General features: G+C 40.0%; 1 protein-coding gene across 2 annotated transcripts in view; it reads left to right on the top strand.

Moving 5' to 3' along the window:
* The window catches only part of grk3 (G protein-coupled receptor kinase 3), a 108,981-nt gene that overhangs the window by 54,404 nt on the left and 42,077 nt on the right, over window positions 1–12,500 (top strand). For both annotated transcript variants that reach the window (XM_080765900.1, XM_080765901.1), the window contains exons 4-9: window positions 4,284–4,385; window positions 5,657–5,731; window positions 7,317–7,378; window positions 8,545–8,596; window positions 8,940–9,031; window positions 9,518–9,617. In XM_080765900.1, the coding sequence (XP_080622026.1) occupies window positions 4,284–4,385; window positions 5,657–5,731; window positions 7,317–7,378; window positions 8,545–8,596; window positions 8,940–9,031; window positions 9,518–9,617 (483 nt within the window). The remainder of the gene's footprint in view (window positions 1–4,283; window positions 4,386–5,656; window positions 5,732–7,316; window positions 7,379–8,544; window positions 8,597–8,939; window positions 9,032–9,517; window positions 9,618–12,500) is intronic.

Below are 12,500 nucleotides of genomic sequence, written 5' to 3' on the forward strand. Positions count from 1 at the left end.
GAACCGTCTGAGATCACGCTGGTCTCTTTGTTGTCATACCACAGCGTGCTGCTAATCTGACCTGGATGTGATGATAGTTCCAGATTAAAGACTAAACGTGTTGATCCGTTCCAGATTAAAGACTAAACGTGTGTTGATCCGTTCCAGATTAAAGACTAAACGTGTTGATCCGTTCCAGATTACAGACTAAACGTGTTGATCCGTTCCAGATTACAGACTAAACGTGTTGATCCGTTCCAGATTAAACGTATTGATCCGTTCCAGATTTTAAAGACTAAACGTGTTGATCCGTTCCAGATTTTAAAGACTAAACGTGTTGATCCGTTCCAGATTTTAAAGACTAAACGTGTTGATCCGTTCCAGATTTTAAAGACTAAACGTGTTGATCCGTTCCAGATTTTAAAGACTAAACGTGTTGATCCGTTCCAGATTAAAGACTAAACGTGTTGATCCGTTCCAGATTTTAAAGACTAAACGTGTTGATCCGTTCCAGATTTTAAAGACTAAACATGTTGATCCGTTCCAGATTAAAGACTAAACGTGTTGATCCGTTCCAGATTAAAGACTAAACGTGTTGATCCGTTCCAGATTAAAGACTAAACGTGTTGATCCGTTCCAGATTAAAGACTAAACGTGTTGATCCGTTCCAGATTAAAGACTAAACGTGTTTGATCCGTTCCAGATTAAAGACTAAACGTGTTTGATCCGTTCCAGATTAAAGACTAAACGTGTTGATCCGTTCCAGATTAAAGACTAAACGTGTTGATCCGTTCCAGATTTTAAAGACTAAACGTGTTTGATCCGTTCCAGATTAAAGACTAAACGTGTTGATCCGTTCCAGATTAAAGACTAAACGTGTTGATCCGTTCCAGATTTTAAAGACTAAACGTGTTGATCCGTTCCAGATTAAAGACTAAACGTGTTGATCCGTTCCAGATTAAAGACTAAACGTGTTGATCCGTTCCAGATTAAAGACTAAACGTGTTGATCCGTTCCAGATTTTAAAGACTAAACGTGTTGATCCGTTCCAGATTTTAAAGACTAAACGTGTTGATCCGTTCCAGATTAATGACTAAACGTGTTGATCCGTTCCAGATTAAAGACTAAACATGTTGATCCGTTCCAGATTAATGACTAAACGTGTTGATCCGTTCCAGATTAAAGACTAAACGTGTTTGATCCGTTCCAGATTAAAGACTAAACGTGTTGATCCGTTCCAGATTTTAAAGACTAAACGTGTTGATCCGTTCCAGATTAAAGACTAAACGTGTTGATCCGTTCCAGATTAAAGACTAAACGTGTTGATCCGTTCCAGATTAAAGACTAAACGTGTTTGATCCGTTCCAGATTAAAGACTAAACGTGTTGATCCGTTCCAGATTAAAGACTAAACGTGTTGATCCGTTCCAGATTAAAGACTAAACGTGTTGATCCGTTCCAGATTAAAGACTAAACGTGTTGATCCGTTCCAGATTAAAGACTAAACGTGTTGATCCGTTCCAGATTAAAGACTAAACGTGTTGATCCGTTCCAGATTAAAGACTAAACGTGTTGATCCGTTCCAGATTAAAGACTAAACGTGTTGATCCGTTCCAGATTAAAGACTAAACGTGTTGATCCGTTCCAGATTAAAGACTAAACGTGTTGATCCGTTCCAGATTAAAGATTAAACGTGTTGATCCGTTCCAGATTAAAGACTAAACGTGTTGATCCGTTCCAGATTTTAAAGACTAAACGTGTTGATCCGTTCCAGATTAAAGACTAAACGTGTTGATCCGTTCCAGATTAAAGACTAAACGTGTCGATCCGTTCCAGATTAAAGACTAAACGTGTTGATCCGTTCCAGATTTTAAAGACTAAACATGTTGATCCGTTCCAGATTAAAGACTAAACGTGTTGATCCGTTCCAGATTTTAAAGACTAAACATGTTGATCCGTTCCAGATTTTAAAGACTAAACGTGTTGATCCGTTCCAGATTAAAGACTAAACGTGTTGATCCGTTCCAGATTAAAGACTAAACGTGTTGATCCGTTCCAGATTTTAAAGACTAAACGTGTTGATCCGTTCCAGATTAAAGACTAAACGTGTTGATCCGTTCCAGGTTTTAAAGACTAAACGTGTTGATCCGTTCCAGATTTTAAAGACTAAACGTGTTGATCCGTTCCAGATTAAAGACTAAACGTGTTGATCCGTTCCAGGTTTTAAAGACTAAACGTGTTGATCCGTTCCAGGTTTTAAAGACTAAACGTGTTGATCCGTTCCAGATTAAAGACTAAACGTGTTGATCCGTTCCAGATTAAAGACTAAACGTGTTGATCCGTTCCAGATTTTAAAGACTAAACGTGTTGATCCGTTCCAGATTAAAGACTAAACATGTTGATCCGTTCCAGATTAAAGACTAAACGTGTTGATCCGTTCCAGATTAAAGACTAAACGTGTTGATCCGTTCCAGATGAAAGACTAAACATGTTGATCCGTTCCAGATTTTAAAGACTAAACATGTTGATCCGTTCCAGATTAAAGACTAAACGTGTTGATCCGTTCCAGATTAAAGACTAAACGTGTTGATCCGTTCCAGATTTTAAAGACTAAACATGTTGATCCGTTCCAGATTTTAAAGACTAAACGTGTGTTGATCCGTTCCAGATTAAAGACTAAACATGTTGATCCGTTCCAGATTAAAGACTAAACGTGTTGATCCGTTCCAGATTTTAAAGACTAAACGTGTTGATCCGTTCCAGATTTTAAAGACTAAACGTGTTGATCCGTTCCAGATTTTAAAGACTAAACGTGTTGATCCGTTCCAGATTAAAGACTAAACGTGTTGATCCGTTCCAGATTTTAAAGACTAAACGTGTTGATCCGTTCCAGATTAAAGACTAAACGTGTTGATCCGTTCCAGATTTTAAAGACTAAACGTGTTGATCCGTTCCAGATTAAAGACTAAACGTGTTGATCCGTTCCAGATTTTAAAGACTAAACATGTTGATCCGTTCCAGATTTTAAAGACTAAACATGTTGATCCGTTCCAGATTTTAAAGACTAAACGTGTTGATCCGTTCCAGATTAAAGACTAAACGTGTTGATCCGTTCCAGATTTTAAAGACTAAACATGTTGATCCGTTCCAGATTTTAAAGACTAAACATGTTGATCCGTTCCAGATTTTAAAGACTAAACGTGTTGATCCGTTCCAGATTTTAAAGACTAAACGTGTTGATCCGTTCCAGATTTTAAAGACTAAACGTGTTGATCCGTTCCAGATTAAAGACTAAACGTGTTGATCCGTTCCAGATTTTAAAGACTAAACGTGTTGATCCGTTCCAGATTTTAAAGACTAAACATGTTGATCCGTTCCAGATTTTAAAGACTAAACGTGTTGATCCGTTCCAGATTAATGACTAAACGTGTTGATCCGTTCCAGATTAAAGACTAAACGTGTTGATCCGTTCCAGATTAAAGACTAAACGTGTTGATCCGTTCCAGATTTTAAAGACTAAACGTGTTGATCCGTTCCAGATTAAAGACTAAACATGTTGATCCGTTCCAGATTAAAGACTAAACGTGTTGATCCGTTCCAGATTAAAGACTAAACGTGTTGATCCGTTCCAGATTAAAGACTAAACGTGTTGATCCGTTCCAGACTAAACGTGTTGATCCGTTCCAGATTAATGACTAAACGTGTTGATCCGTTCCAGATTAAAGACTAAACGTGTTGATCCGTTCCAGATTTTAAAGACTAAACGTGTTGATCCGTTCCAGATTTTAAAGACTAAACGTGTTGATCCGTTCCAGATTTTAAAGACTAAACGTGTTGATCCGTTCCAGATTAAAGACTAAACGTGTTGATCCGTTCCAGATTAAAGACTAAACGTGTTGATCCGTTCCAGATTAAAGACTAAACATGTTGATCCGTTCCAGATTTTAAAGACTAAACGTGTTGATCCGTTCCAGATTAAACGTGTTGATCCGTTCCAGATTAAAGACTAAACGTGTTGATCCGTTCCAGATTAAAGACTAAACGTGTTGATCCGTTCCAGATTAATGACTAAACGTGTTGATCCGTTCCAGATTAAAGACTAAACGTGTTGATCCGTTCCAGATTTTAAAGACTAAACGTGTTGATCCGTTCCAGATTAAAGACTAAACGTGTTAATCCGTTCCAGATTTTAAAGACTAAACATGTTGATCCGTTCCAGACTAAACGTATTGATCCGTTCCAGATTAAAGACTAAACGTGTTGATCCGTTCCAGATTAAAGACTAAACGTGTTGATCCGTTCCAGATTAAAGACTACGAGAAGCTGGACTCGGAAGAGGAGCGGCAGAGCCGCAGTCGACAGATCTACGACGGGTACATCATGAAGGAGCTGCTGTCCTGTTCGCACGTGAGTCCCATACGATGTCCCTGGGACTCATTCTAAAAGACCATCCCCACATCCTGGGACTCAATTCAATTCAATTCAATTCAATTCAAAGGGCTTTATTGGCATGAGAAAACATACGTTTACGTTGCCAAAGCAGAAAGAACAATACAACAATACAGCAATACAATCAAAACAAAGATTATGTATACTTTGAAGGTCAGAATCTTCAATAGATCAACTTCTATGTACCAAGGTCACTCAATGCAGGTATAGTGCAGGAATATACACAATGATTACTAGTCTTTAGGGTGGTTGTGTTCCATTTGATATCCTTCTCCTATCACAGCAACTCACGAATCTTGCTGCTGTGTTTTGCACATTGTTGTACACGTTAGCATTTATTTATTTATTTCATCTAGCACGGAACGATTTTAACGTAAAAACGCCCAAAAATCCCGCGTGCACGCCATTGTGCACGCGCACAAGCCGTATCTACAGTATATGCATTATGGCTCATAATCTGCAACAAAAAAAAAAGCAATATTCCGTGCTTGATTTGAGCTTAGATTGACTTTGTTATGATATAGAAAGCAGTCGCGGGGCAAAACTGATCCCAGGTCAGTATTAATGAAATGGCCCACTTTCACTACCGGGTTCAAACTAACCAAAACATCTATAGGGTCATTTGGGGGACTTTTTTTTTTAACTACGTCTGGCATGGGCAGCGGCCCCATCTTGTGGATTCCGGCAGTATGGCACTTAAACTGTTTAATATTTGATGAGGCTTGTTGGTCCCTGTCTGAAAGCACAGCAGGTTTGTATTACTACTACTACTACTACTACGAGGACATCGGAATTTAAAGGACCACTTCACCACAAAAAACATGCAGTAATCCTGGTCTCTAATCTGCCTCCCCCTGGCCAGCCGGGGCGCCTGATGGAGGGGAAAGGAACTGGTTGGAATAACGTGTTCCTTCCACACGCGCTACGTCCAACCAGGGAAACTCCCCCCTGTCAGGTGTAAAGGAGCAACTTGGACAATCATGAAGGAAGCATGAGTTCAAGTCCGTTGCTCTCCCCTTGTCCCCCATATATGGGGACTAGGTTGCTCTCCCCTTGTAACCCCATATATGGGGACTAGGTTGGTGGAGGGTGTGTAGAGCCCAGGATCACATTAGATGATTGACACAGGGGTGAAAAATGGGTTACAAAATCGTGGGATAAAAAATATAAGAAAAGAAAAAAGCCACATGCTCTTGACCATTGTTCTTCTTGTCTCCCGTGTGTCGTAGCCGTTCTCCAAAAAGGCCGTGGACCACGTCCAGACCCACCTGGCGAAGAAACTGGTGCCTCCGACTCTCTTCCAGGTAAACCCCCCCCCCCCGTCCTCTAATACTGAAGATCTACAAGCTCACAGCTTTGGCACGCTGTATCACACTGTGAGCTTATAGATCGGGGCTTATTTTTTCACTTGCCTTCACACTTGTGTGAGGCACTTCAAAATGAACGCCCGCAAACCAAATGTGACCAGATTTGACTGAGAGACTGCCATCGCGCAAATTCCAGCTTTTCACCTGAGGAGAAAAACTTTCTTTTTTTCTTTTTCAAAATGAGTTAATAGCACAGGCAGACTTGTCACATACTAGAGCATGTCTGAAATAAGTGTCAGAGCTGAAATTGACATGTAAATATGAAATAAATGCTTAAACATGTAGCTATAGGTGTAATGTTAGAGACCACAGAAGACATGTAAATATGAAATAAATGCTTAAACATGTAGCTATAGGTGTAATGTTAGAGTCCACAGAAGACATGTAAATATGAAATAAATGCTTAAACATGTAGCTATAGGTGTAATGTTAGAGACCACAGAAGACATGTAAATATGAAATAAATGCTTAAACATGTAGCTATGGTGTAATGTTAGAGTCCACAGAAGACATGTAAATATGAAATAAATGCTTAAACATGTAGCTATAGGTGTAATGTTAGAGACCACAGAAGACATGTAAATATGAAATAAATGCTTAAACATGTAGCTATGGTGTAATGTTAGAGTCCACAGAAGACATGTAAATATGAAATAAATGCTTAAACATGTAGCTATAGGTGTAATGTTAGAGACCACAGAAGACATGTAAATATGAAATAAATGCTTAAACATGTAGCTATAGGTGTAATGTTAGAGACCACAGAAGTTAACCTTTCAAGCCTCTTTTCTCAACTCGCTGTTTCTCTGCAAGACATTATACTCTATAAGCCATATCTCCTAAACTGGTGGGTCAAACTGAACAACCAATATGTCAATTTGAAGCTATGATTCCCTGCTTTCATATGACAAAAAAAAATGACAAAAAAAAAAATCCAATGGCAGTCCCTCAGTTAAATTTGGTCACAAATAATGGTTGTCACTGAGCCCACTGTCATCCCGGTAGGTTTGTTTGCAGACTTTGCAGTGTTTTAAAGCATGATGTTATACTTTAGCTATTGACAAATAGCAGATCTACAAGTTCATAGCGCGGCACCGAGTGCCGCGCTATGAACTTGAAGGTCTGCTATTTTTGAAAAAAATCGTGAAAATGTGGCGCAAATCTTTGAATATATATATTGTTACAGAGAGAACATTTTAACTCAAATCTTTGCTTCTGTGGGGGGTCCTTGAAATGAAATAGTTTGAGCACCACTGACATAGACACATAGGGTTTATCAGAAGAAAAAAAACTATCTAATCTATTTTAGGTCTAAATGGATTAAACATGTATTATATCACGGATGAAGAAATGCTGCTGTTCTTTTTAATCTGTTTTGTTTTTGCTTATTGCTTTGAATATGTTGTATTATGTCGTATCTCGACGACACTGCAAATGAGGGTAAACCTCTATCTCGAGAATAAATCAAATAAACACCTTTGTTGTGTGTGTGTGTGTGTGTGTGTGTGTGTCTCCTCTGCAGCCATACATTGTGGAGATCTGTGACAGCCTGCGAGGACTCATCTTCCACAAGTTCATAGAGAGGTGAGCCCTGAGTCTTAATTAAGCACAACGTCCTAATTAATTAATGTTGTAACTGAGCTCACAGTGTCTTCATTAATTAATGTTGTAATCAAGCACGATGTCTTAACGCATTTTGGACGGGAACCCCGTTTTGTGTTTTAAACATCATGTTATAATTTAGCTATTGAAAAATAGGAGATCTACAAGCTCATAGCGCGCCACCGAGTGGCGCGCTATGAGCTTGTAGATCTGCTATTTTTTGAAAAATTGAGCACCACTAATACAGAAACATGTCAGAAAACTGTCAGAATTTAGAAGTTTTTTTTCATTTCGAGGTCAGGCCTAAATGCGTTAATTTAGCACAAGGACACTTTGGTAGAGGTTTGGGTTGTTTAGTTGCCTGATATCATGCCTGATATTATTTGCATTGTAATCCCCATGGGGGGGAATTTTAGATCGCCTCATATAAGAACTGTGTTTGAAAAATAAACATGTCACCCCGGCCGCTTCACTCATATTATGGATATGAAGAATCAACTGACTGAGAGAAAACGCTATTGTTACTGCTTACTGAATTAGTTAGATTTTCGCTATAGAAACGGACTGTATCAAATATGACGGTATACTGACGGTCGTAAACGATAACAGAGACACCTCCCGACAATTTCGCAGAGACAACTTGTTTATTTTTGGACCAGAATGAGAGGATTTTAAGACGAGCCCATGTCCCAAGTTATTCTCTGTAGAGAAATTACTTCCGTGAACCAGTGAATCAGGACTTCGGAAATGAATAATCCCAAACTAGTCTCCTCATTGACGCACATTGTGCTGTGAAAACAATCCAAGACTACCGTAATTTCCGGACTATTAAGCCGCTACGTTTTATTACCGACCATTATACAGGCTGACTAAAAAGCTGAATAACTCCTAATCTACGGAGCTCTCCATGGTTTGGACAAAATGCTGCGGTGTTCGGACGGAGGTCTTTGCCGATTATCCGGTGGTTTAGATGGAAACATTGGCGCTTTCTATAGAGCAAGGATGGCTTCATTTTAGCTCACTATAGCATTGACGCTATTTATTTAGCATTTTTATTTAGAAAAAACAAAGCTCCGTACTGGATCACATTATTATTATTATTAGCAAAACAACGTTTTAATGATCCTTGTTTTCTCTTTCTCCCTCAGTGACAAATTCACTCGCTTTTGCCAGTGGAAGAATGTGGAGCTGAACATCCATGTGAGTAGTAGACCAATCACAGCTTAGGATGTTAGGATGTGGAGCTGAACATCCATGTGAGTAGTAGACCAATCACAGCTTAGAATACTGAACATCCATGTGAGTAGTAGGCCAATCACAGCTTAGAATACTGAACATCCATGTGAGTAGTAGGCCAATCACAGCTTAGAATACTGAACATCCATGTGAGTAGTAGGCCAATCACAGCTTAGAATACTGAACATCCATGTGAGTAGTAGGCCAATCACAATTTAGGATACTAAGGCAGTTGACCATGAATTAATCTGATCTCAGGTCAGAATAGGTTATTCTCTTCTCTCTCTCTCTCTCTCTCTCTGTGCAGTTGACCATGAATGACTTCAGCGTGCATCGAATCATCGGAAGGGGCGGGTTCGGGGAGGTCTACGGCTGTAGGAAGGCCGACACGGGCAAGATGTAAGTACTGGACCCTGTTCAGGGTAGGGGTTTTATAGTGATGGCTGCTGGTAGAGGTGATGTGTTACACATCTCTCTCTCTCTCTCAATTCAATTCAATTCAACAGGCTTTATTGGCATGACGTTTTATAAGTGTTGCCAAAGCACAATCACATATATTACAAACAACAACATAACAACATAATATCAATGAAAAAAAATGAAAAAAATAATATAAAATAAAAAATAAAGCAGGTGGTGCATGAAATAAAACATGGCCTATACTGTCTCTCTCTCTCTCTCTGTCTCTCTCTCTCTCTCTCTCTCCCCCTCGCCCAGACAGTGCAAATAAACTGCTGATAAGATAAATTATACATCTAATGTTGACCTCCTGTTGGCCGTCTCTGCAGGGGAGTCTTTACAGTAGTGGTCTGTTTTCTGATCTCGTGTGTGCGTGTGTGCGTGTGTGCGTGTGTGTGCGTGTGTGTGTGTGTGTGTGTGTGTCAGGTATGCCATGAAGTGTTTGGATAAGAAGAGAATAAAAATGAAGCAGGGAGAGACTCTAGCGCTCAACGAAAGAATTATGCTGTCGTTAGTCAGCACGGGGGTAAGTTACGCACACGCAAACACACGCACACACACACACACACACACGCACACACTAACTAGTACATCTTGGTGAAGTCATGACGTAAAGTTACGACAGTGATTTAAAATAATTTACCATTTTAACCGCAAGCCTTAATCCGAAAAATACCAGATCTACAAGCTGACAACGTGTCGTTTATAGAGCTTATAGATCGACTCTTTGTCACAATACCAGCGCGAATTATACAACAGTTATACCCTTAAAAACTGAGATATTCCCTAAATCTTTTATTGACGGATGAAGCCGCTACAAACGACCACAAATATCCCCAGAAACTCGCTACCCTATAGCCACCGAGCTCTGGGAGAACAGAGCAGCTGATTTCTTCGTTTTGATTAGGCGTTCCAATATCGTGGTTTAAGCACGGCTAGAAAAGCTCTTTCAACCAATCGGATTGCTTCCTCGTGATGATCTGGATTGTATAGTCAAGCATCATTCCAACTCCAATCACGCACGCGTGCGCGCACACACGCGCGCACACACACTAACTAATGCATCTTCATAAAGTCATGAGTTTATGAGTGTATTTGTTTTGGTCATTATAACAAATCAATCAAATCAATACATTTTGTTTTGCAAAAGAAACAGACCAAAAAGGTGTAGGCTGAAGCCGAAGCTTATAGTGCCTACCCTTCTAGAAAATAAATGGCTTTCATAAATTAATAAATCATGACGTACACACACACACACACACACACACACACACACACACACACACACACTAACTAATGCATCTTCATAAAGTCATGACGTACACACACACACACACACACACACACACACACACACACACACACACACACACACACGCTCATGAAATAAGGCTCTATTAAAATGATGTGTGAGTGCGTCTGAGCAACCTCCATCCATCTCACTGAGGCCCGTAAAAAAGATGTGATTTGACGAAAGAAAGAGATGCAGTTCCTTCTGCTGACCGCCAGCTAGGGGTCAGTGTTTGACCCATTCTGACCTGAGATCAGATTCTGAAAATGTTCTTCTACATCCTGACAGTTTTCTGAAAAAGCCATGTTTCTATGTCAGTGTCGATTTTTCAAAAATAGCAGACCGACTATTACTATTACTATTACTACTAAAGTTTTCGTCGACTAAAACTAAGACGAAAAATGTTCGTCGACTACCTTTTTTCACTGACTAAAACTAAATAAAAACGAATCTATGGTGACTAAACTAAGACTAAATATACTAACAATTTCGTCAACAAATAAAAACTAGACTAAAATGTTAGGAAGGGACTAGTGGACAAGAGATCCAGTTTTATGCAGATATACAATCTCACAACGCGTCGCAGCGCGACGCGTTGTGAGATTGTATATCTGCTATTTTCAGCATACAACCAAAGTGACATCAAGGCCTGTCAAAACACATTTTAGTCTACTAAATCTACAGTTGATTTAGTCGACTAAAATCGTATGACATTTAGTCAACTAAAACTAGACTAAACACTAGAATATTCCAGGTGACTAAAATGACATGAAATTTGCTGCCAAAAACAACCCTGCCTACAAGCTCATACGAGCTTGTAGCTTGTCACCAGGTTCACAGAACAAGCGATATCTCTCTTCTTCTGAAGTGGCATTAAACCTGCCAGTCTCCAGTGCTAATGTTCCTGACACAGAGAGATGGTTGTCTTGTGATTAATTCATACTTCACATAAGGTTCTACTGTATCTGCCCTTTATGAGGTCAGTAGGTTCGCAATGCATGGTTTCGTCTGTACAGTCACGCACATTTATCCTAATATAGAAATCATCTTAAAGCATAATATAGCTTGTTGCTTAGCAGAAAAGGCAATAAAAACAATACAATGTATTGAGCGGCGCTATAGTAGACCCTCCTTATATTCAGCTATGGTGTAGTTTTCCACCCTATACACAAACAATGAATGGAGAATGATGATGAGAGCGCCCCTCACTTCACACGGGTGTGATTTTTTTCAAATGTATTTTCGTGAACGGAAATTTGCAGCTTCCTTTCCTCATATTTGGGGAGGTGTTAGTTCCATATTTGGGGAGGTGTTCGTTCCATATTTGGGGAGGTGTTGGTTCCATATTTGGGGAGGTGTTGGTTCCATATTTGGGAAGGTGTTCGTTCCATATTTGGGGAGGTGTTGGTTCCATATTTGGGGAGGTGTTCGTTCCATATTTGGGGAGGTGTTAGTTCCATATTTGGGGAGGTGTTGGTTCCATATTTGGGGAGGTGTTGGTTCCATATTTGGGGAGGTGTTAAGGCCTATTCATAGTCTGGATTTTCGGTGGTGAGGTGACCACCGGAGCTGAAATAACATTGAGCGGTGGTGAGTAAAAACAGAGAGAAGGGCTGGAGCGGTGGCGGTGGTTTGCTCTTCACCGCGGCTCGTGACGTCATGTTGTAGTTCGGTGGTCACCTCACCACCGAAAATCCAGACTACAGTATGAGCCTTTAGTTCCATATTTGGGGAGGTGTTGGTTCCATATTTGGGGAGGTGTTGGTTCCATATTTGGGGAGGTGTTAGTTCCTTATTTGGGGAGGTGTTGGTTCCATATTTGGGGAGGTGTTTGTTCCATATTTGGGGAGGTGTTGGTTCCATATTTGGGGAGGTGTTTAGTTCCATATTTGGGGAGGTGTTGGTTCCATATTTGGGGAGGTGTTTAGTTCCATATTTGGGGAGGTGTTGGTTCCATATTTGGGGAGGTGTTTAGTTCCATATTTGGGGAGGTGTTGGTTCCATATTTGGGGAGGTGTTTAGTTCCATATTTGGGGAGGTGTTGGTTCCATATTTGGGGAGGTGTTTAGTTCCATATTTGGGGAGGTGTTAGTTCCATATTTGGGGAGGTGTTAGTTC

The sequence above is a fragment of the Protomyctophum bolini genome (assembly GCF_963924005.1).
Source record: "Protomyctophum bolini genome assembly, chromosome: 6".
NCBI classification, from domain to species: domain Eukaryota; kingdom Metazoa; phylum Chordata; class Actinopteri; order Myctophiformes; family Myctophidae; genus Protomyctophum; species Protomyctophum bolini.